Source organism: Stegostoma tigrinum, chromosome 16, assembly GCF_030684315.1.
Source record: "Stegostoma tigrinum isolate sSteTig4 chromosome 16, sSteTig4.hap1, whole genome shotgun sequence".
Taxonomy (NCBI): Eukaryota; Metazoa; Chordata; class Chondrichthyes; order Orectolobiformes; family Stegostomatidae; genus Stegostoma; species Stegostoma tigrinum.
The window spans coordinates 35772315-35796556 of record NC_081369.1 but is presented as its reverse complement, the minus strand read 5'-3'; the positions used below and the strand labels follow the sequence as shown (position 1 = coordinate 35796556).

Sequence of the window (24242 nt, the reverse complement as noted above, 5' to 3'; positions counted from 1 at the left end):
TTCTGGAGAAGGTGAGACTTGAACCTAGGTCTCCTGGCTCAGAAGTAGGGGCATTACTGCTGTGCTACCAGAGTCTGCCAATCTCCTGAATGTATTTTTCTAATCAACCTGGTCAGAGATGTTATTACACATTTCTGGAGCTGGTGGGACTTAAACCTGGGCTTCTCGGTGCCAGGATTGGCAGACTACCACTGCGCCACAAGAGCCCCCAGTCGCCTGAATTTTCTTATTTAACTTCTTTTTTCGAATCAACCTGTTCAGAGATATTATTACGCACATCTGGAGCAGGTAGATCTTCAATCTGGGCCTCCTGGCTCAGAGATAGGGACACTGTCACTGTGCCTATGACAGCTCCCTAATCTCCTGAACCGAGTTTTTATTTTTTGTTTTCATAATCAGTTGATTCACATGTATTAGTATAGTTCTGGTGCAGGTGGGATTTGAATCTGGGCCTCTTGGCTCAGGGGTAAAGACACTACCACTGTGTCAAAAGAGCCCCTAATCTCCTAATATTATTAAACAACTCTGTGTTAGGTCAGACTTGAATCTGGGCCTCCTGGCTCGTACGTAAGGATAATGTCACTGTACCACGAGAGCCCTCTAATCTCCTGAACCGTATAATGATCTAGTAGCTTCACATATTTGTTTTAATGAAGTAATGAAGGTCTATCCCTCTGGTATGCTAAGTAACTTTACTCTTTTCCTTCAGTAAGCTGTCAAAGCTGGAGTTACTGGAAGAACTGAATCTAAGTGGAAACAAGCTGAAAGCTGTTCCTACCACCATCACGAGTTGCAAAAGATTGCACACGCTGATCGTTCACTCTAACAATATTGCTGTCTTTCCAGAGATCCTGCATTTACCAGAAATTAAGGTGCAAAGTGTGGTCTGGGTGATTCTGTGGTGTTTTGTGTGTTGTATTTCTCCTCTTCTATTCCTGCCACCTCTCCTAACCCTACCACTTCCAGAGCAGGGTTTCTTTTGATGGAAAACCACCATTAACATCTCCACTTCCACCATCTGCTATATACTATCACTCCATAATCTTATTCACATTTCATTTGCTGTACAGTTGCCTTGCCTAAGTTTATGGTATATTTTAGGTGATATTTTAGATGCCTTTCAATAAAGTGCAGCTAATGTACTCCTGGCGCTCTTTTGATTTCGGATGTAATGAATAAAAATTACATTTTCTTCTGTGAGGTATTTAAGGTGAATAGCCGAGGACTTTTATGTGGGGTTGACGAACCCAAAACTAAAAGACAGAGGTTTAAGGTGAGAAGAGAAAGACTGGAAAGGACCTAAGGGCCAACTTTTTCACACAGATGGTAGTGCTTGTATGGAATGAGGTGGCAGAGGAAGTGGAGGAGGCTGGTACAATATCAACATTTAAAAGACATTTGGATGGCTATATGAATAGGAAGGGTTTAGAGGGATAGGGGCTAAATGCTGGCAAATGGGACTAGATTAATTTGGGATATCTGCTCAGCATGGGCAAGTTGGACCAAAGGATCTGTTTCTGTGATGTACATATCTGACTCTGTATAATGTAAGTACAATTTGAGTATGGAATTGTGATTTCTTCTTTAAAAAGAGATACACATTTATGAACTTTATTTTGATTGTAGAGTTGTGAAATTTGGTCACTAAGATGAAAATTGAAAAAGTGGGCTTTGGAGAAAAGCATTTTGGAGAATGGCTCATTGTGCTTTAAATCTCTTATTATGCAGTTAATATCTGCATTGTCATCTAATTTGTCTTAGACTGGAAACTGTAATCAACACTTTGCATATCTCATTGTTGCACTTTGAAATAATTAGATGGCAGCAGTGACAACTGCAGTGAACTTTGCTGCTTAAAATAATCTGGACTTTCAGTCAGTATTCCTTATCTAGTTGGAATTTGTTTTCACTTCCTTTGCTTTATCCATGGGTAGTTTGAGCTAAACTGTGGAGCAACTGGGTTTATCTATTGCTTAATCAATCATTGGCCCAGTTGGTAAACATACATCATTATTTACTTTACATGAGCAGCCATCATTATTACATTACTTCCATTGTTATATTATTTTCATTGTTGCATTACTTTTGTCGCATTATTTTACCACTAACTTCAATTTTTTTTTATCTGGTTTTAGCTAGTTGACCTGAGCTGTAATGAACTTACGGAGATCTTGATGCCTGAGACCCTGCCAGCCACTTTGCAAGAGCTGGACTTGGCTGGCAACACAAACCTTGTCCTTGATCACAAGACTTTGGAAATATTTAGGTAGGTATCCTCCTGTTCATATACAGTTTCAATACATGTATAGCCTAGACCATAAATAAAAAGAAATACTGGAAACATTCAACAGGTAGGTTGCATTGGTGGGGAAAAGCTAACAACATTCGATGAGTTTTCAGTGGCAGGTGGGATCTCAGAGATCAGAGACATCCAGATCCACATTTACCCCGTGATTTTTATGCTGGTCTGCCAAAGCTGTCCTGCCTCCAAACCACTTCCAGACAGGCTGGATCTGTGGATAAGCAGGTACCACCTTCAGGTGGTGGATAGCAAATCAAAGCAGGTCGAGAGCTTTATTTTAATTTGCTTTTAGGACATGGACATTACTGGCTGGCCAGCATTTATTGCCTTTTCCTAGCAGTGATTGATACGACTGAGTAACTTGCTGGGCCTTTTCAGGGGGCACTTGAGAGTGAACTATATTGCTGTGCATCTGGATTCACATCAAGGCCAGACTAGGTGAGAATGACCCTGTAGGACATCAGTGAGCCAGATGCGTTTCTCTGACATTCAACAATGGTTTCATGGTTATCAGTAGATTCTTAATTCTAGATGTGTGTTATGAAATTCACATTCCGCCATCTGCCATGAAGGGATTCAAACTTATGTCGCCAGAATTTTTTGGATTAATGGTTGAGCTAGGCCACTAGGCCATCACCTCCCCTAATAAACACTTATTGAGGTTCCTGCCCTGCACTCTTTGAAGTTTCCGGTCATCAGGTGCCCCCCTTTGATGGCTAGAGTACACCCAGTGAAAGGAGGCAGCTAGCCAGCACCCTGGAAATATAAACATTTCTTCCTGCTCCCTGCACCCAACCCGAATCACTGGTCCCTCTCCTCGGTGGCAGTCTAACAGCTGTGGAGGTTGTTGTTCCTAAAGAGCTTTTTGGTGCTTGGAGCACCTGTCCACTTTACAGGTCCTCTTCTTCCTCTACCTGTTCCAAGAGGCTTCACTATCCCGATGCTATCCTTAAATGGATAGCTAGCTGTCTTTTTTGCCTAATTTTGGGTTATTCCTTTGAAACTTGTGATGGGTGAATATTTCCAGCGCTATATGAGATCAGGACTAGCTTTGTTCCCAGTGCAGTGGTCCTGCCCCAAACAAGTCACACTTGGTATTATGGTTGATGACCTCACAATAACATTGGAAGATGTTTTGATCAAAAGCAAAAGCAGAGAAAAGGGAACAGGAAAAGACCAAAGAAATATTTATCATCCTATTCTGCTGTTCTTTTTGCTGTTTTCTAATCATCCTGTTTGGAGTTGTTATTACACACCTCTGGAACAGGTGGGACTTGAACCCAAGCCTTCAGGACCAGAAAGAGATTCATGATCACTGCACCACAAGATCTCTCTGTTGTTGCTTTATCCACAGCAGTGGAGGGTCTACGCCAACTGGGTGGGCCAGCAGTTTTATTGGGTTGACTGTTTAACAATCTTGAGTGCACTAACAGGTACACCAGATTTAAGAGAAATAAACAAGCTTGTATTATGGCTCATAATATCTGTTTGAAGCAAGATACATTCATACAGAGGGATCCGTTCTCTCTGAACAAAATTTGAGTTACCCAGGATCTTGGGGAGCTGCAGTTCTGTCTTGATGCCTGTTTAGTAATGCCAATCAGTCAACCTGCCAGCAAATTAAAATCCTTTTCTCCTGTAGAATAAATTGTCATGATCAGGACATTTGATGTTCTTGCATGAGTCCTGAGTGTAAAATGAAAGTTTTGGCAACACGTCTCTTTTCAGAAATAATAGTTTGTTAATCTGTGCTTGGCAACCAGTTTGATGCTTTGTGTATGTTACATCATGGGTAGTATCAGTGCTGCAAATTGGAAAAACACATTTTTAAAAATTCATATGCGGGACATGGCCATTGGTGGCTAGCAAGCGTGTATTATATTACAGAGGCGATTGGCCGAACCCCTCTGATAGTTAAACCAAGACATAAAGCCCAACCAGTTGTAACAGCAGTAGAGGTTCTCTTCTAATAATTACCCCTGAAACACCCAGTGATGCTTGCCTTTCCCCTCATAACCTGTTAAAAGAGTGGCTAAAAAAAAGAAAAGCCCTGATCTCCATTTTACAAACAACGAAAAAAATTGAATTGTTTAACTCTAATAGTGAACAAATTAACAGAATTGCTAACAAACCAAACAATTCCCCCCCCAAACTACAAACTACTTCCTAATCAGTCTAAATTCTACTGAAATGCTGTTCAAATAAGCATTTGTTCCACTTAGATAAACTCAATAAAGCAACAATAAGTTAAAACTTAATCTTTCCAAGTTTGCACAGACTGTCTCCTCTGGAACCCTCTGTCTTCTGTTGATCTCATGTCACAAATGCCTTTCTTCTGCTGATTCTGCTATCAGGGGTGTTTTCTCTGTGAAGACTCTTAACCAAAATTGCTGTAGTACCTTTTGTCAATAAGATGTTGCTTTCTTAGAGACCTTAGCGATTTCTTGAAAGCTCAGGGCTTATTTCTCAAATGGCAGGCTTGCTGTTCTGTCAGATGGCAGTTTGGGTCTCTCCCGATTTTCCAAACGCCCTCATCTTTATACCCATATTGACATAATAGTATTTCTTACCTAGGATTGGTTCAATGTTGTCAACACCATCAGTTGTTACATTTGATTGGCTTTAAATTGCTGAGTGCTTCGTTTATTGGCCAAACTGAAACTTGTCTTGGTAAAAATACTGCTACTTGTTGTGTTAGTAAAAGTGCTGCTTGGTTGTTCGATACAAAATGTTTCAGTATGGGCACACTCTGTGCACAGTACATGTAAACTTCCAAGCACAGACAAAGCACAATCTCTTAGGGGAGCCAGACATTTTTTCTCACACTTATCATGTTTTACTAACCATTCTAACTTACTGCCTTCTAATTCATGAGTACTGTACCCAACTTTGTGACACTTATCTGTCCCTTGTTGCCCTTGAGAAGGTATTGATGGTGAGCTGTATCACTGTAGTCCACCTGCTGTGGGTTAACCTACAATGCTGTTCAGGAGGGAGTCCCAGGATTTTGACCCAGCGACAGTGAAGGAATGGAAATATATTTCCAAGTCAGGATTGTGATTGTTTCAGAGGATAACTTGCAAGTGGTGGTGATGCCGTGTATTGACTGCCCTTGTCCTTCTAGATGGAAGTGATCGTAGGATTGGAAGGTGCTGTCTGAGGATCTTTGGTGAATTTCTGCAGTGCATCTTGTAGATATCATAAACTGCTGCTACTGACCATCGGTGGTGGAGAGAGTAGACGCTTGTGGTTGTTTTGCCAGTCAAGAGCCTGCTTTGTCCTGGTTGGTGTTAAGCTTCTTAAAATGTTGTTGGAGCTGCACTCACCCAGCACAAGAAGTGAATATTACATTATGCTCACGACTTGTGACTTGTAAATGGTGGACAGGCTTTAGAGAGTCAGGAGGTGAGTTACTTCCGAAGTATTCCTCGCCTCTGACCTGCTCTTGTAGCCACTATGTTTATATTGAGAGGCCAGTTGAGTTTCTGGTCAATGGCAGTACCAAGGATGTTGATAGTGGGTGCCTCAATGATGGTAACACCATTGAATGTCAAGGATCGGTGATTAGGCTATTTCTTATTGGTGACGGTCATTGTTTGGCATTTGTTACATGCCAACTGTCTGCCCCAGCCTGCATGTTGTCCAGATCTTCTGCTTAGACATGGATTGCTTCAGTAGTCAGAAATGGTGCTGAGCATGCCACTTCTGACCTTACAATGGAGGGAAGGCCATTGTTGAAATAGTTGAAAATGTTTGGCCGTAGGACACTAACATAAGGAATTTCTGCAGAGATGTGCGGTGCTGAATTGACTTGACCTCCAATGTCCTATGTGCCAGGTATGACTCCAACCAGCAGAGAGTTTGCTCCTTGATACTCATTTAATCCAGTTTTACCAGAGCTGCTTGATGCTACACTCAGTCGAAAGCAGCCTTGATGTCAGGAGCTGTCACACTCACTGTCGCTGGTCAAAATTCAGCTTTTTTTCTCTCCATGTTGAACTAAGGCTGTAGTGAGGTCAGGAGCTGAGTAGCCCTGCTTGAACCCAAACTGGGCTTCACTGACCAGGTTATTGCTGAGCAGGTGTTGCTTTATAGCTCTGTTGATGATGTCTTCCATCACTTTACTGATGATCGAGAGTAGGCTGATGGGGCCATTATTCGTTGGATTTGTAAATGTTAACTTCTCTGTCAAACATGCAATCATTGCATAAATCAGGTGTTGCAAAGCAAAGGACAGAAATGTTGAAAATAAAATGGCACTTTTTTTACAGTCATATCACCACCTTGAAAATTGATCCGAAACCTACTGTGCAGACTAGCGATTCAGCTGGATCTCCAGCATTCTGGAGTCATGGCTATTCGGAAATGGCAGGACACAGAAATAAGTAAGTAAAGTAGTACTGGGCCTGTTTGTTTTCTTATGCAATATATTGTAGGTGCATTTCCATATTTTCCCAATGATGCAGTGCAGTTATTTATTTCTGTTTGTTATCTTCAATGTTCCTGACATTTAACTTTATTTACTTTTCCATTTCTCCTCATATAAAAGGAACCACCTATGTCTGTTTCCAGTAATAGTTGTTACAGTGAAGCTAGGTCTCTAGAATACTCGGCCCTGGAGCCCACATCCATCTGTCTATCCTTCACCTTTCATTCTCCTTAATTTATGTGCGGACAATTTGGAGACTTTGCTTGCAGTGACGAGTCAGTTTATGTGGAGATGTATCTGTGAAAGCGATGGGTGAGGTCCTCAATGAATACTTCTCTGTGTTTACCATGGAGGAAGACATGAAGGGAACTTGGGAAGTTAGTGGTGATGTCTTGGGGACAGTCCATATCACAGTGCAGGAGGTATTGAGAGTTTTGGAATGAATGAAGGTGGATAAATCTCCTGGTCCTGACTAGATATATCCAAGAACCCTGAAAGAGGCTAGAGAAGAAATTGCAGGGGCCCTGGCTGATATATTGTATCATCGTTACCTACCGAATGAAGTCCCAGAGACTGGACGTTAGGAATGTTGCGCCCTTATTCAAGAAGGGCTGCAAAGAAAAACATAGAAATTACAGACCAGTAAACTTGACGTCTGTGGTAGGTAAATTGCTTGAGAAGATGCTGAGGAATAAGGTATGCGTGCATTTGTAAAGATGGGGTGTGATTTGTGCATGGGAGAGTATGCCTCTCAAATTTGTTACAGTTCTTTGAATGAAGTGACCAGGAAGGTTGATGAGGGAAGGGCAGTAGACATAGTCTATGGATTTCAATAAGGCCTTTGATAAGGTTCCACATGGTAGGCTGCTTTGGAAGGTTAGATCATATGGAATCCAGGGCGAGCTGGAAAATTGTATATACAATTGACTTGATAGTAGAAAGCAGAGGCTAATACTGGAAGGATGCTCGTCTGACTGGAGGCCTGTGACTAGTGCTGAGCCCATAGCTGTTTGTTATTTATATCAATGATTTGGATGAGAGTGTACAAGGCATGATTAGTAAGTTTGTGGATGATGCTAAAATAGGCAGTATAGTGGAGAGTGAGGAAGGTTATCAGATTTTGCAACACGATTTTGATCAGCTGGGGAAGTGGGCTGAGAAATGGCAAATGGAGTTTAATAAGTGTGAAATGTTGCATTTTGGAAAGTCAAATGCAAGTAAAAGTTTCATGGTGAATGCTAAGGCCTGAAAGAGTGTACTGGAACAGAGGTATCTTGGAGTTCAGGTGCACTGTTCTCTGAAAGTGGAGTCACAGGTAGACAGGGTAGTGAAGAATGGTTTTGGCACACTGGCCTTTTTCAGTTAGGGCACTGCGTATAGAAGTTGGGAAGTTATGATGCAGTTGTACGTGATATGAGTGAGGCCACACTTGGAGTATTTTGTTCAGTTTTGGTCACCTTGCTATGGGAAGGATGTTAATAAACTGGAAAGAGTGCAGAAGAAATTTACAAGGATGTTGCCAGGACTCGAGATTGAGTTATAGGGAGAGATTGGACAATCTGGTACTTCTTTCTTTAGAGCATAGGAGACTGAGGGTGGGTCTTGTAGAAGTGTATCAGACCAGGACAGGCATGGATAGGGTAAGTGCACTCAGTCTTTTTCCCAGGGTTGGAGAATCGACAACTGGGGGGCATCAATTTAAGGTAAGAGGGGAAAGAATACATGGGAACCTGAGGGGCAACTTTTTTACTCAGAGGCCGGTATGCATATGGAATGAGCTATTGGCGGAAGTGATTGAGGCGGGTACATTAACGACATTTGAGAGGCATTTGGACAATTACATGAATAGGAAAGGTTCATAAGGTTATGGGCCAAGTGCAGGGAAATGGGCTTAGCATGGATGGACATTTTGGTTGGCATGGGCCAGTTTGGGCCAAAGGGCCTGTCTCTGTGCTGTAGGACTCTGATTCTGTGAATACTAATGCCACCTAGCTCAAGTATACCTATTCTGTGTCGCTAGATCATCAAACATCTGCCATCTGTACTTCAGACAGAATGTTTCTTTGTAAGTAAAAACTGAAAGAACTGTGGATGCTGTAAATCAGAAACAAAAATGAAGTTGGTGCAAAGGCTTTGCAGATCTAGCAGCTTCTATGAAGAAAAAAATCAGAATTAATGTTTCTGGTCCAGTGACCCCCTCCGCAGAGTGGGTCCTGAGTAAGGGTCGCTGGACCTGAAACATTTAACTCTGAGTTTTTCTTCACAGATACTGCCAAACCTGCTGAGCTTTCCCAGCAACTTTGTTTCTCTGTAAATCCCTGCTTTACTCCCACTGTCTTGTCACTTTCATCCCTTTCAAATCCTCTTTAAAATGTATAATTTTGACTGAGCACTTCTCTTGTAGTTGTTATATTAGTCTATCTGTAATTGGCTCTGTGATGAGCTTTGCAACTTGTTGCAATAAAGACTAATACGAACTAGAACTAGTTTACTGAGATTTAAAGGTTATAAAGGTAAGATGGATTTATCAATTTTTTGTGTGTTCCAGTCACCTTGTTAACTATTGTAAACTAGAGAATTTCCAGTTGTAAATACAGCAAAATTATTGTCAATTATTTGTCATGTTCCTTTTGTTGCACCATGGAATTTAAAAGATGACTAGTATTGTGGGCAAAGTAGATGATTCATGCTATTGGAATTATTGTCCCGTTATACCATAGTTGTCTGTAATTTCTGCCCATTGCACTGCACAGTCCTTTTAAGAATCCATGTTCTGGTTGCTTCCTGCATGGTGCCTAGAGGGAACATTGGTTCTGACAGCAGCAAAACCATAAACTCTACAACGAAACTCTTTCGCTTCTGAACAATGATCAAGAAACTAATATATCATAACTTAAAAACAACTTCAGAACCATTAAAGTTCACATAGCAAGGAAACTCTCCCTCAATATCTGTGCCGTACTTTTTTCTTTGTTTCAAATGCTTGTTAAATTTTTCATCTAAAATTTCCAGTGGTCTCTACCTTAACCAATCCTTATTCCAATAGTCAACTTTATAAAGAGCTCTCCAAAACCCAACTCTTGTACCATTAATTATGGCACTTCCTTGACACCAGTGTTGGGAAAAATGACTGGAGACCAGTTGAGGACAAAATTCTTTCTCACTTGGAGACGCATGGGCTAATAAGTATTAGTTGATGTGGATTTGATGAAGGTTAACCTGTTAGACCTCACCAATCGGGAGTCAGCTGGAGTATTGTAAAAGAATCACAGAAATATTATGTATAGAAGGTCTGTCATGCTGTGTTAGCACTTATTAAACAATTCACCTTGTACTATTTTAAATACTACTATAATATGTCCTCTCAAGTTTCTCTTCTCCAAGTAAAACACTTTCCCAGCTTCTGTAATCTATCAATGTAACTAAGTTCTTAATCCCTGGAACCATTTTTATGAATTTTTTTGAGCTTTAATGTCTTTGCATCTTTATTAAAAGTGTGATGTCCAGAATTGGACACAATATTACAGCTGAGTGTAAATCAATACTTCAAAAAGTTTAAAATGACCTCTTTTTGTTCTTGGTACCTGTTAATAAAATTAACTGTGCTCCCGAACTGCTCTATTGCTATTAGTGACTTATGCCCATGCGTACCCACAGCCCGTGCTGTTTCATCCCTGTAAAGTTGTGTTCTTTATTTTGTCTCTCTCTAAACTTCCTACAAAAATCGGTAACTTTATCTGCCAATTTGCTTTTTCTATTAACTATGTTTGTCCTTTTGAAGTTATGCGCTACCCTCCTGACAGTTCACAATGCTTGCAAACTTTGTACCATTTGCAAATTTTGAAATGTTGATTGTATATCAATGTCCAAGACATTAATATATATCTGGAAGAGCAAGGGTTCCAAAATCAGGGAAAAAGTCCATGAACCACTACCCTTATTTCCTGTCATCCAGCCAAATTCTTATCCATGTTGGTCAGGATTAGAAATTTAAGTTTCTTTAAAGGTCAACCAGAACAGTTCTCATATCAAATGAGAAAATATGATGCTTATTGGATCTTGTATTTAACAGCTTGTTGAAAAGGCTTCTTGTGATACAGTGGTAGTGTCCCTTCCTGTGAGCCAGGAGACCTAGATTTAAGTCCCAGATGAAATGTTGGCCCTTCTTTCAAGGGAGCTGTAGTATAAGAGTAGGGATGTCTTATGTGAACTGTGCAAGATGCTGGTGAGACTGCATCTGGTGTATTGTGAACAGTTTTGGTCCCCTTATTTAAGGAAAGATACTAATTTAATTGCTGACAGTTCAGAGAAGGTTCACTAGGATGATCCCTGATTTGGAAGAATTGGCTAATCGAATGAGTTGGGACCCTCCTTGCTGGAGTTTAGAAAAATGAGAGGTAAACTCATTGAAACACATACGATCTTTAGGATAAATACTGAGAGGATGTTCCCCTCCTGGAAGAGTCTAGGACCAGAGGGCATAGTCTCAGAATAAAGGGATGCCAATTTAAGACTGAGATGAGGATGAATTTCTTCTGAGGCTTGAGAATCTATGAAACTCCTTTCTGCAGAGAGCTGTGGGTACACAGAGTCCTTGTGTCTGCTTAAGGCTGTGATAGATTCTTGAACAGTAGGAGAAGCAAGGATTGTAGGGAAAGGACAGTTAACTGTATGTGAGGAATGTTGCTTAGCTATGATCCTATTGAATGATGAAGCAGACTCTCGGGGCCAAATGGCCTACTTCCTGTTCCTATTTCTTATAGTCTTATTTACTTACGTTGTTATATATTTCAATAACATATCACCAAAGGTCAACCTTTATATAATGATGAACTTTAGAAATATAATAAACCTTAATAATTTACTAGATATTAACCAAATTACTACCTTTTCCTCTCGAAGAGCAAAAATCAGTTACTGGAGGCTGAAAAGTTAGTCAGAGCAAAGCCACAGAGCATCACTTTCCCTGCCTCTCCGACTCCCTTAATCACCCAATTCCAGTACTAAGTTGTAAATTACACCAAGTTGGATAATCTGTATCCCCCTCGCAAAAAGGCCTCTCTTATCCACTTACAGAGCAACCATTTAAGTCCAACTGCTCTTCCAATGGACGCCTTGATAAAATCATGCTTAAAGCTGGGAACTTCAGGATTTGAACTGGAGGTTACAGTGAAATGTAAAACTACAAACAAAATTAAATTTGTGTATACAATTAAGACTTTCTTCCCCACAACCACCAGTACTTAGTATTGAGTGTATTTGTATGTTCTGAACACAAAAAGACCTGGCTGACCTAGTTATGGAGGAACTGGTTTGAGCTGCTGTTTTGATTAATTAAGCTCGATTGCTGCTCCAAAGGAGGCCTTGTTAGACATTGCTTAAGGGTGGGAATGTAAATTTTAAATTGTAGATTTCTATTAAATGCTCAATAGAAATGAAATCGGATTTGTACAAAAAAGACTTTCTTACCCACCAACTGCCAGCATTCAGTTCTGGGTTCAGTTCAAGTTGATGTCATGTCACATTTATATTGCAGTATGTAGGCATGTGAAAAACACATTTGTTTTGGTTCTGTTATCTTGTGCATTTGAATTAAATCTTGCTCAGCCCTAAACACACATTTTGGATTTTCCAGACTCTGCCTTTCAGTTCTTGCCCTAGATAGCTTTGGAGATAACCTTGAAGCATTATATGGTGTTTTTGATGGTGACAAAAATTTGGAAATTCCTCGCTTGCTGCAGTGCACAGTGGGAGATGTGTTGGTAGAAGAATTGCAGCAATCCAACGTGGACAGTGTCTACATGACTCATACATTCCTTGTCTCTCACAGGTGAGAAAACTGTAGTTACCGTGTCTCAAACCAGTTTTCAGCTGTTCACTATACCTAAATGGAGAAGTCTTGTGATCATGAAACATTATGATCATCTGTGATCTTCACAAAGGAATCATAAAGATTTTGGCTATTCTTCTACTTCAATGCCATTTTCCTGAACTGTCCCAAATATGTAGGAATCTATTGATCTCGGTCTTAATATGCTCAGGAAATGAGCCCCCGCAGGCTCTAGGGCAAAGAATTTCAAAGATTTTCCGTCCTTGAGTGAAGAAATAACTCCTCATCTCAGTCTTGAATGTTCTGCCCTTTTTTCTGTCCTCTGGCCATTTCTAGACCCCCAAAGCCAAGTGAAACCTTACCCCTGTACCTGCTGTGTCAAGGCCCTGTCAGACTGTTTTATGCTTGAATGAGATCACCTTTCATTCTTGTATAGCCCAGTCTATTTAATCCTTCTCCATAAGCCAATCCCTCCATTTCCAAGGTTTAGTCTGGTGAACCTAAATTGCATCTATCTATGGAAGAATACCAAAACTACGCACAATACTCCCAAGTCTGGTTTGACCAAGCCTTACTTAAATGCAGGAAGACGGCTTTCCTTTAATGCTCAATCTAGTGCTCTTAAGGCCAGTTCTCTTATGCACCATGTCCCAAAGATATAAGTTGGCTAACACTAACAAGATAGAATATTGCAACAGAACATAGAAGATGCAGAGTTGCAAAGTGCTATTCATGTAATGAAATATGATGGAAGACAATTCTGTTGTAGTTTTATCAACAAAGATTATAGAAATTCAATATAAGTTTGCCATTCATGCGGCTGTTGATAACATGCCAATGTGACCAATGCAATAATGCATAGAAAAACTGTGTTTCTTGTCCAGAGTTCAAGTTGTCAAGAGGAAGATGTTAGAGTGCTTTTACTTTAATCACACCACCTGTTGATGCTTCCCACCTCTATTGATATCCCAGTGTATATTACCATCATCCTACGAACTGATGCTAACTTTTAATCAGTTTAGTTATTTGACAGATACAGAAAAATATCCTTACTGTTTATCAACCCTTTAAAAATAATGTTTAATTGCTTCTATATTGAAGTAATTTTCTGCTTATTTCATATTTTTCCCTTCTGGGTGTTGAGGTTGAATATTCTAAATAGGATGTGATAGGTTGGGATCAAAAATACAATGCATTACTGAATCCAATGCAACAATCTGATCATTTTCTTTCAAGAAAGGAAATTGAATAAAGAAGTTAAAGTTCCATTCACCTAGTAACATTGTGTTCACTTGCTTTGTTTTTAAGAAAACTTGGAATGGTGGGGCAGAAGCTAGGTTCATCAGCTGTTTTATGTCACATTCACCGTGATTCCAGTGATCATAGTAGCTACTTCAATCTTACGGTGGCCAATGTGGGTAATTGCCAAGTGGTATTATGCAGAGATGGACAGCCGCTGCCACTTTCAAAAGTGTTCAGTCTTGAACAGTGTGTTGAGGAACTGGAAAGAGTGAAACAGCAAAAAGCCATTATAACTGAGGTAAGCTGTAACATTTAATTTGTTTTATGCCTGTGGTAACTGATGCAAATAAATATAAGTTCTAATGTTAGAAACTGTCGAACATATTTTCATGTTTTTATGTTATATTAGGTTATTCAAAACAGTCTTGCAGTTCTTAAACCACACAATTCATGGGATATTATTTTATTGTTTTATTCATAGTAAAATGTGTGTGATTAATATATATATATTTGTTTATTTTCCTTAGGACAATAAAGTAAATGGTGTTACTTGTTGTACACGTCTATTGGGCTGCACATACCTTTTCCCATGGGTCCTTCCAAGACCCCACGTTCATACTATATCACTTACTGCTCAAGATGAATTCCTTATCTTGGGCAACAAGATGCTCTGGGAATATTTGTCCTACGCTGAGGCAATTGAAGCTGTTCGGAATGTTCCTGATCCTTTAGCTGCAGCTAAAAAACTTTGTACACTTGCCCAGAGCTATGGTTGCCGTGACAATGTTGGAGCTGTTGTGGTGTATTTGAGTGTTGGGGAAGACAACTGTACGTGTGAGGTACATGGAGTTCCTATACCTAGTCCAGGTATATTTGCCCCTGTTAACATGATAGTAAAAGATAGTGCTCACTGTTCTGTCACGCCATCATCAAGTAGTGGCATAGCATCTGAATTTAACAGTGAGATGTCTGCTTCTGAGGTGAGCAGTGAAGTGGGATCTACAGCATCAGATGAGCAGCCAGCTGCAAGCTTGGAGGGTGGTGTACTTGCTCGATCTGAACGTCGTTGTAGCCTCCATCCAAGCTCTTCCACTAGTGTTTTCCAGCGGCAACTTTCCAGCGCGACATTCTCAAGCAACCATTCGGATAATGGCCTTGATAGTGATGATGATCAACCTGTTGAAGGAGTAATCTCTAATGGCAGCAAACTGGAAGTAGAAGTGGATATCCATTGTTTCCAGTTCAAAGTTCCAGGAGGCTCCACTATTTCACAAGCCCGCGATGAGGGATTGTTTGTTAGCATGTCTGAGGATGATAATTCAGGAACTTACTTAAAAGTACAGAGACAAAATGCTATGAACAATGGGTCATTATCAACAATAAATAAGGAAGGAAATGACTTGAAGAAGTCCTCTTCTGCATCGAACCTACAAGCGAAGAAATTTTCGAATGGCTCTGTGGTCCCTCTTGAAAAAAGTCACAATATCATTGAAGTGGCTACAGAGGCACCAAAGAAAAAATGTGGATATTTTGCAGCGCCAGCACAACCAGACCCAGAAGACCAACTAATTGTGCCACCAGATCTGGAAGAGGAGGTAAAAGAGCAAATGAAACAGCATCATGATCCTGTTTCAGAAGCTGAATCTGAGAGAGACAATAGATTTACCCATCTGGAGGTCTATGACACAGCTCTGTAGCAGACTTCCAGTGATGGAATGTCTGCTTTGTTACATTATCAAAATGAGGGTTAGGATAATACAATATTAGATATATCTTGTACAAAAGATAATCATGCCAACTCTAAGCAATGTTATTTAAATTGTAAATAAGTCAAAATAGATTCAAGATGCTTCAGCATATGTCAAACCAGAATTGACTGTGTGATATTGGCAATGAACTCAAGATTTTTAAGTTATCTTACGTTCGTTTTGGGTTTTTGTTTCTAAATTAAGCCGTGTTATCCTTGTGACATGAACGAGTTGTATTTAAAATGGTAAAAGCTCTATGGCATCTAATTTTACATACTACCGCCTGTGTAAAATGTTTACAAAGCTTTTTCAATTAAATGGACTGCGACTAAGTACATTTTGACAGTTTAAAAATAATGGCAGCATTTCTAAGTAGGTGAATACAATTTCAATGGTTTCAAGTTTAATTGCACTGACCAAATTTACCTTGTTTAAAATCTGACAATCTAAAATCTCTTAATTTTTAAATCAGTAGTACAAAAAACAAAGTAACTGTTTAAAAAAAAAGCTCCTAGTTTTTTCAGACGTGGTCAGGTTTGCATGGTTATTTCTGCTATATTTATAATATTTGCTGCTAAGCACTCCAAATAGTCAGGTGTCTAATAAAGGCTTGCACCCAGATTGAACAATGCAACCTTTCAGACATCCTTGTTTAAGAAAGATGATCTTAGAGTTTCATAAAATTACATTTCCATTTAAAGCACGGTAATACTGCACCTTTAAATTTCAAAATTGCAAACACAAAGAAAATTGTGAGTGAAAGTTGCCTTCAGACAGTGTTGTGCTTTATGAAAACTGCTGCAAGTTTCTGTCCTTCTGTTGCAACAATTCCCGTTTGAATTTTGCTTGTGCGCACAAACTTCCTAGATAAATGCATTCCTAATTGTGGTTGATGATAAGATTTTAGCTGTTTCGTTTTTAATTTCCATGTTTATGAAAACATGTTTTCTGAAATTTGTTTTCCATTGTTGTGTGTCAGGAAATCTGTAGGTCTACTCAGAGAATTAGACACATGTGCTTTGTCTATTTATGAATATATTTCATGATTTCTGAAACATTGGTTTGAGAAAGGGAGGAAGCTGATGAACATTAAAATTTCTAAAGGAATCATAAGTCATTTAGATTTTTGACTGCATGAACTGTTATCAAACAAATGAATTTAACTGCCACAATGTGGTTGTCTTACCAAGTGTTCAGCATTGACCAAATTAAAACCAGTATTTAGTTTTGTTGTCTTCTGGCAGGACTGTTCATGAAGTGGCAGAGCAACATCAATTAGTTGGAATTACTTTAGATCATGACTACAATGAGATATTTGGTGCAGGGAATCTTTTGAGATTTCTCTGCATAATAAGAATGAAAGAAAATTGGTCAGAAAATAAATCTGAAATTTGTAGACTGCTAATGTCTTGCTAGCTAATCTCTCAGGGAAGTAAGATGGGCTAGACTGTACAAGATTAGATATTAAAGGGGGCAAGATGCTTTATTAAGATTTTTATAATAACATTGGCCATAGATCAGATTTTTGAGCATTTACTTACATTAGTAAAGGAAGAAGTCCCACACCTAAAGAAAATGTGTCAACACGTTCAATTTTGTATCGCCCAAATAAAGACTAAAAACAAAATTTTAAATTTATCAGTACCACCACCACCACTACCTTACACCACTCCCCCCCACCCCACCACCCCCCAAATTAGATTTTCTCGTAGTTAACAAAATACTGTTGACCTTAATGATAGGTGGAAGTGCTGTCTTATAAGAGAAGGCAGTATTATTTATGTTTAAATGTTTGGTTTAAATACTAATATCCTTAATGTATTAGAAATATGACAAAGTGGGCGGTGCTGCAGTGCTGCTTTGCTGATGATGGTTTCATGGCATCCTGAATGCATCCTTGCTGTGTTCTGATTGCTGCTGTTTATAGATAATAAGTCATAGAATAACTATCAAATGATTGGTCAGCCATTCATTATAACATTTCTGCTCCTGCTCATCTGTTCATTCTTACCTTCATCACAATCTTTTAATGCCCTTATCCCATTAAAGTCATTGTGTACTCTAACCCTGGTCATTCCCCTTGTGCAGCCTGTACCTGTCCTTCCTTAAATTAAGGGGACTTATACTTGAATGTTTTATAGAGGATAGCTGGCTCAGCTACAGATGCATGTCTGCAGGATGACATATACCTGAATCTTGAAGGGCATAGGACATTTAGGAAGGACTGGCAAATGATGAAGAGGTGGCTCTGTAAATTGTTAATACCATAAATCTCATGCACCAGGTAGTGGCCCAATAGATCAGTACTCAATACCACCAATTGCCAGTTTCCAGGCACCATCCTACAACTCATCAACTGGATCACAGTGTCTTCACCTTAAACAGCCAGTTCTTCATCCAGACACACAGATCAGCTATGCGAACCACATTTGGTCCCAGTATGCTAACATTTTCATGTACAGGTTCGAACAAGACTTCTTTGCTGCACAGACTACTGACCAATGCTGTGCACCAGATATATTGATGACATTTTCTTCCTTTGGACTCATGGCAAGGAATCGCTGAAAAAAATTACATAGCGATATCAACAAGTTTCATCCCACTGTTGGACTTAACATGGACTACTGTTATAGAATCAGTATCATTCTGGACATTCGCATCTCTATCAGGGATGGACACCTCGATCCCTCACTCTCCTACAAGCCTATGGATAACTTTATGATGCTGCCGTTTCTCCAGCTTCCACCCGAAACATATTAAAACAGCCATCCCCTACGGACAAGCCCCAAGCCTAAACAGGATCTGTTCGGATAAGGAGAATGAGATGGGCACCTGAAGGTGTTGAAGGATGCCCTCTTAGGAACAGGATACGCTGCTCCATTCATCAATCACCAGTTCCAATGTGCCACAGCGAAAAACCATAATGCCCTCCTCAGAAGACAGACATGGGATACGTCCAATAGAATACCCTCTGTCGTCCAGCACTTCCCGGGAGCGGAGAAACTACGCCATGTTCTTGCAGTCACATTGTCACTGACTATGAGCATCTCGCCAAGATCTTTCCCACGCCTCCACTTCTCACCTTTAAACAATTGCCAAACCTTAAACAGACCATTGTTTGCAGCAAACTACCAAGCCTTCAGGGCAACATTGATCACACACTATACTGTCCCATCATTGCAACCTCTGCAAGACATGTCAGGTCTTCGTGATGGACACTACCATCACACATGGGAACATCACCCACCACATGCATAGCAGATACTCATGTGACCTAGCCAACATTGTCTATCTCATATGCTGCAGACCCGAGGCATGGTGTATTGACGAAACCATGCAGCTGCTATGACAATGGATGAATGGACACTGCGCAACAACTGCCAAACAGGGATGTTACCTCCCAGTGGGGGAACATTTCAGCAGTCAAGGACGTTCGGCCTCAGATCTTCGGGTAAACGTTGTCCAAGGCAGACTTCGGGATACACAGCTACACGGAGTCACCAAGCAGAGGTTCATAGCCAAGTTCAGTACCCATGAGGATGGCCTCAACCGGGATCTTGGGTTCATGTCGCACTACAGGTGACCCCATCACACTGTATGCTATCACTCACTCACTCAAAAACACACGCATACATACATATACACGCACACATACATATACACGCACTCACTCTCACATAGATCCTCTCTCATTTTCTCTCTCTCTCTCTCCCCCCCCTCTCCTCCCCCCACCCCCCCCCCCCCCCCCCCCATTCCCCTCCACTGCCTCTGTCTTTCTAGCCACCTCTCCCCTCTATGCACGCGCACACACTTGTGGATCTATGGGATCAATTTGTATTTGCAGATTCATTATATTTTGTTCAAAAAGCACACAATTTATAGATGGTCAGTTGGTGTAGTATTTTATAAATTCCTACTTTATAAAATCAGTCTGACTCCAAACCAAAACACCAACAGATTCTAAACAAAGCCTCACACCTAACATGTCACCTATTCTTTATGCTGATAAAATTAGTTCTGTCAGGACAATGACTTGAAAGGAATTTGAGGATTTACATATCCATATTAATCAATTAAAACCTTCTAACTGATTGAAGATTTAACAGCATCTTAGGTTTGTTTATTACATCCTGATTAGGAGATCTGACCCTTTGATCTTTTACTTATAAATTCTGTCTGATACTACCTCTCTCATTAACACCTGAAGAGGGAGTGAGGCCTTGAAAGCTTGTGTTGTGTGATTTCTGACCTTATCCGCCCTAGTCCAACACCAGCATTTCCACATTTATAGGAGTGGTGTGGAGTTATCTAACAAAATATTAAGGAAGAAATAGAGGAAGTTTGTCAGAAGGCCTTGGCAATCATCATGGAAGATTGTAATTTGTATAGATTGGAAGAATCAGATGGGCAAATATAGCCTAGATGAGTTTGTGGAGTATGTTTGAAATAGTTTTTTTAGAACACTGTTCTGTGACCAATCAGCCAGTGGATTTGTAGCAGCCTTGATATTGTGCAATGGCAATTAATTAATGATCTCAGAGTGAAGACAGTCCTAGGTAGCAGCAAAAATTCCATTTGAGGGAGAGAGGAAGTGGGTCTGAGACTATTTTGAAAAATATAAATAAGCGCAGTTATGAGGTCATGAAAGCAGATCTGAAGAGATACAATTTCACCATTTAAAGAGATATTTCAGATTACTTGACATTAATATATTCCAAGGTTAAAGCTGGTATGAGACTTGAAGGAAAAGCAAATGATTGTACCACAACAGGTGACCCATGATAAGATTGGACAGAATGTAAAAATCAGAGAATGATTAAAGTAGTAACTAGGAGGGCAAAAGATTATAGTACAAGAGAAAGAGGGCCAGAAATATAAGAACAAGGTTAGCATTGGTCCAATTGAAAGTGAGATTGGAGAATTGATCAAGGAAGAAAAAGAAATGGTGGATGAATTGAACTGATATTTGCATGAATCTTCATTATAGAGGATGCAAGTAATAGCCATGAGTGCCTATAAGTTGGAAGTGGAAGAGAGTGAAGAACCCAACACAATTTAATCACAAGATTTTGTGCCAAAATTGGGTGAGCTGTCACAAGCCAATTAAGCAACAGTCTGACATAATTCTCACAGAATCATACCTTCCAGATGACATCTAAGATGCCACCATCATCTTCCTTAGGTATGTCCTATCCCACAGCAGGGCAGCAGATGGTGGAAGTGTGGTATACATTTAGGGAGGAGTCACCATGAGATTCCTCTATCTGGACCCCATGGAAACTAAGCCATCAGGTCAGTCGTAGGCAAGGAAGTGTCTTGCTGATTACCACCAACCTCTCCACTTGAACAACACCCCTCCAGAAAAGAAGCAAGTTGATGAATCAGACCCTACGTTTTTAATACCCCACGTTTTTAATACCCCTTGGAGGATGCACAGAATGTGGCAAGGCACAAAATGTACTCTTGGTAAGGGACTTCATTGGTGAGAACCAAGAGTGCCTTTGCTGTACCAGGACTGACCAGGCCATAACTGCAAGACAGATTCTGCAACAGATGGTATGGGAACCACCACCAGAGAAAATCTTACATGACTTTTTCCTCATCAATTTACCTGTTGCAGATGCACATATCTATGACAGCAATTAGTAGGAGTGACCCCTTCACAATCCTTGTGGAGACTTTTTATTGAGGTTAGCGTCCATCATGTGAGATGCTGGAATTATATTGAATTGTGCAGCATTTGAACAGAAGTAGCAATTTGCTAATGAATGGCCACTGTGGGCCTACCACAATCTATATTACAGATCATTCTACCATGACCACCAAGCCAAGGGATCAAATCTGGTGTGGTAAAGAATGTAAGGGAGTGTGCCAGGAACAAAATGAGGTGTCCACCTAGTGAAGCTACAGTACAGAACCACCTGCATGTCAAACACCATAAGCAGTATACAATAGAGCTAACTAATTTGGCAACCAGCAGTACAGATCTAAGCTTTACAGCTGCTCCATTCAGATTTGAACATTAATAGACAATTGAACAACTCAATGGAAGAAGCAGCTCTACAAATATTCATATCCTCAGTGATGGTGGAGCTCAGCACATCAGTGCAAATGACAAGGCTGAAGCATTTGCAAGCATCTTCAGCCCGAAGTGCTGTAAGAACTGAAGGCGCAGGATAATGCAAAGGCTTTGGGCTCTGGAAACATTCCACCAATATTATTTGAAGATTTGTACTTCAGTACTAACTGTGCCCATATTAGCTAAGCTGCTCCACAGGCGATACAACAATGGTATCTACCCAGCAGTGTGGATAACTGCCAACTATGGCCTTTCTGACTAAGGCAGAACAAATCCAACCCAGCCAATTATTACCCGTTCAGTGTACTTTCTAATCATCAACACAGTGATGTATGTTGTTGACAGTGCTATCAAGTGATATTTGTTCAATAATAACCTGCTCACTGACATCAGTAGACCTCAGTAAAGCCCACTCACCTTCTGACCTTATTACAGCATTGGTCCAAACGTGGATAAAAGAGCTGAATTCAAGAGAGGAAATGAGAGTGACTGCTCTTGACATCAGTGTAGCATTTGACAAAGCACAGCATCAAGAATTCCTGGCAAGACTGGAGTTGATAGGAATCGGGAAACTCCCCACCAGTTGGAGTCATACCAGTAGGAAGATAGTTGTCATTTTTGGAGGGCAGTCATTTCAGCCACAGGACATCACTGCAGAAGTTCCTGCAGGTAGTGCCCAACTATTTTCAGTTGTTTCATCAATGACCTTCTCCCGTCTTAAGGTCAGAGACAGGAATGTATTTTCATTCACAGTATATAGCATTATTTACAACTCCTCAGATACTGAAGTAGTCTGTGTACAGTTGCAGCAAGCTCCAGACAATGCCCAGCACTTAATTGGCATTCACACCACACATCAGCGCAAGCCTGAATAATGTTCAATCATTCACCTGCTGCTTATTATTTTCCTTTGTCCTAATAAGCCAAGCCAGTCTTCCCCTTGGGATTCCCTCTTTATCTGCTGTGAGAGAGAGATTTAATGTTTCTGACTGATCTTTGATCAAAACACAAGAAAGATGGAAATGTAGAGGTTTTGAGCCAGTGGAAAGGGAGAAGGGGCAGCAAGAACAAAATGGATTGTAAGTGATAGGATAGAAGGCAGGGGAAATTAAATAACTAAATATTTCATGGTGCAAAAGGCAAAGAGATTTGTATGCAGTAAAGAAGGTTGTGTGAAGATGAGATGTGAATGACTATGCAGCAGCTATCAGAGTGAAGGGGATAGGAAATACATAATCCAACAAAAAAATCTCTCTCAGCATCTAGAGTTATGAACCAAGACTATGGAGTGCCATAATGGAAAATGAAATGCTGTTCCTTGAGCTTGTATTGACCTCTGTTGAAAAATTGTAGCAGGCAATGAATGAAAATATCCAAGAGGGAACAATGCAGAGAATCAAAATGACAAGCAGCAAGAACCTGGGGGTCATGCTTGTGGACTGAAGAGGTATTCCCCGGAGCAGTCATTAACGATGTTTCATCTAAGCTGGAATACTGATATGTAGCTGCTCAGAGGGTCCTCAAACCCTGGACATATTGCCAGAAGTTACTGCTTTCCTTGGACCCCAGATATCTATGCAGCAGCAGGATATATTAGAATGAACCTGTATACCTTTGATCTCAATTAGAAGAGACCATCTTAGTAATACTGTCTATCCTGTCACTGCCTTAGCTAATGGAATTGCCATTACTGGACATGAGAAGGCCAATACTTCTGGTTTGGCCTTGCGTCATCGATAATGTTGAGTTCATCCAAAACACTAGTGATAGTCCTGTTTGCCAAAGACCTGATCATCACCAACCTATATTACCTCCAAGTGCAGTAATAACTCAGTTTTGCTTGTGAAGTGCTTCGGGATGTTTTACTCTGTAGAAGTTGTCATAATAAAATATTTTTGGACAGATTAGTTTTAACTAGATTAGTGAAAATTCAACACTAATTGGTCAGTTCATGACATTGGTAAGAATAGCAGGAAAGGAATATAAAGAGCTTAGTAGAAAGAAGCGGAAGGAAATCAAACTCTGTGTTGTACACCCTTTCCTCTCCCAAACCGAATGCCGAAATGCCCTAAGCTAAGAAAGTGATCATTTCTGAAACTGTCAAACCACCCTTGCTCTCGTGCTGACTGAATGTGATTTGGTTGCAGTGGCTCCTTATACTGCCCACAGTCAAGTCTGTCAAACTCAGATTAGGAGCAGCCATTTGAGTATGGCATTGGAGGACTATGAACAAACAGAAGATAAATAATGAAACAAAATTTAAGGAAAAGAAATCAAATGGGGGTAAAAGCTTGTAACTTGTTTATTTTGTGATGTCAATTCTTTTTTATTTAAAATTGCACATTGTGTCGAATTCCATGAGTCTATCTACAGAGTCTGTCTACCCTATCTACAAACATAGGGTAATTGGACCAAATCAAATTAATGTATTGGCTTAGAAAAAGACTTGAAAATGTCCTTGCAGGAAAAGATACAGCAGTGTGATCTTGCAATTTGGAGTTGAACATAGGCTGACAGTGATGTGAATTTTCACATAGGGGCATAGATATTAATTCAAAATCTTCTAAATGAACAAATGAATGTCAAATCTATGGTAATGAATTAAGTTTTTG

The 24242-nt window shown here is 40.1% G+C and overlaps 1 protein-coding gene across 2 annotated transcripts in view; it reads left to right on the top strand.

The window, feature by feature from the left end:
• The window catches only part of LOC125459870 (PH domain leucine-rich repeat-containing protein phosphatase 2-like), a 126626-nt gene extending 107368 nt beyond the window's left edge, over positions 1-19258 (top strand). For both annotated transcript variants that reach the window (XM_048546836.2, XM_048546835.2), the window contains 6 exons: positions 710-872; positions 2136-2266; positions 6574-6687; positions 12367-12561; positions 13870-14101; positions 14331-19258. In XM_048546836.2, the coding sequence (XP_048402793.2) occupies positions 710-872; positions 2136-2266; positions 6574-6687; positions 12367-12561; positions 13870-14101; positions 14331-15500 (2005 nt within the window). In that variant the 3' untranslated portion in view covers positions 15501-19258. The remainder of the gene's footprint in view (positions 1-709; positions 873-2135; positions 2267-6573; positions 6688-12366; positions 12562-13869; positions 14102-14330) is intronic.
• Positions 19259-24242: the final 4984 nt, after the last annotated feature.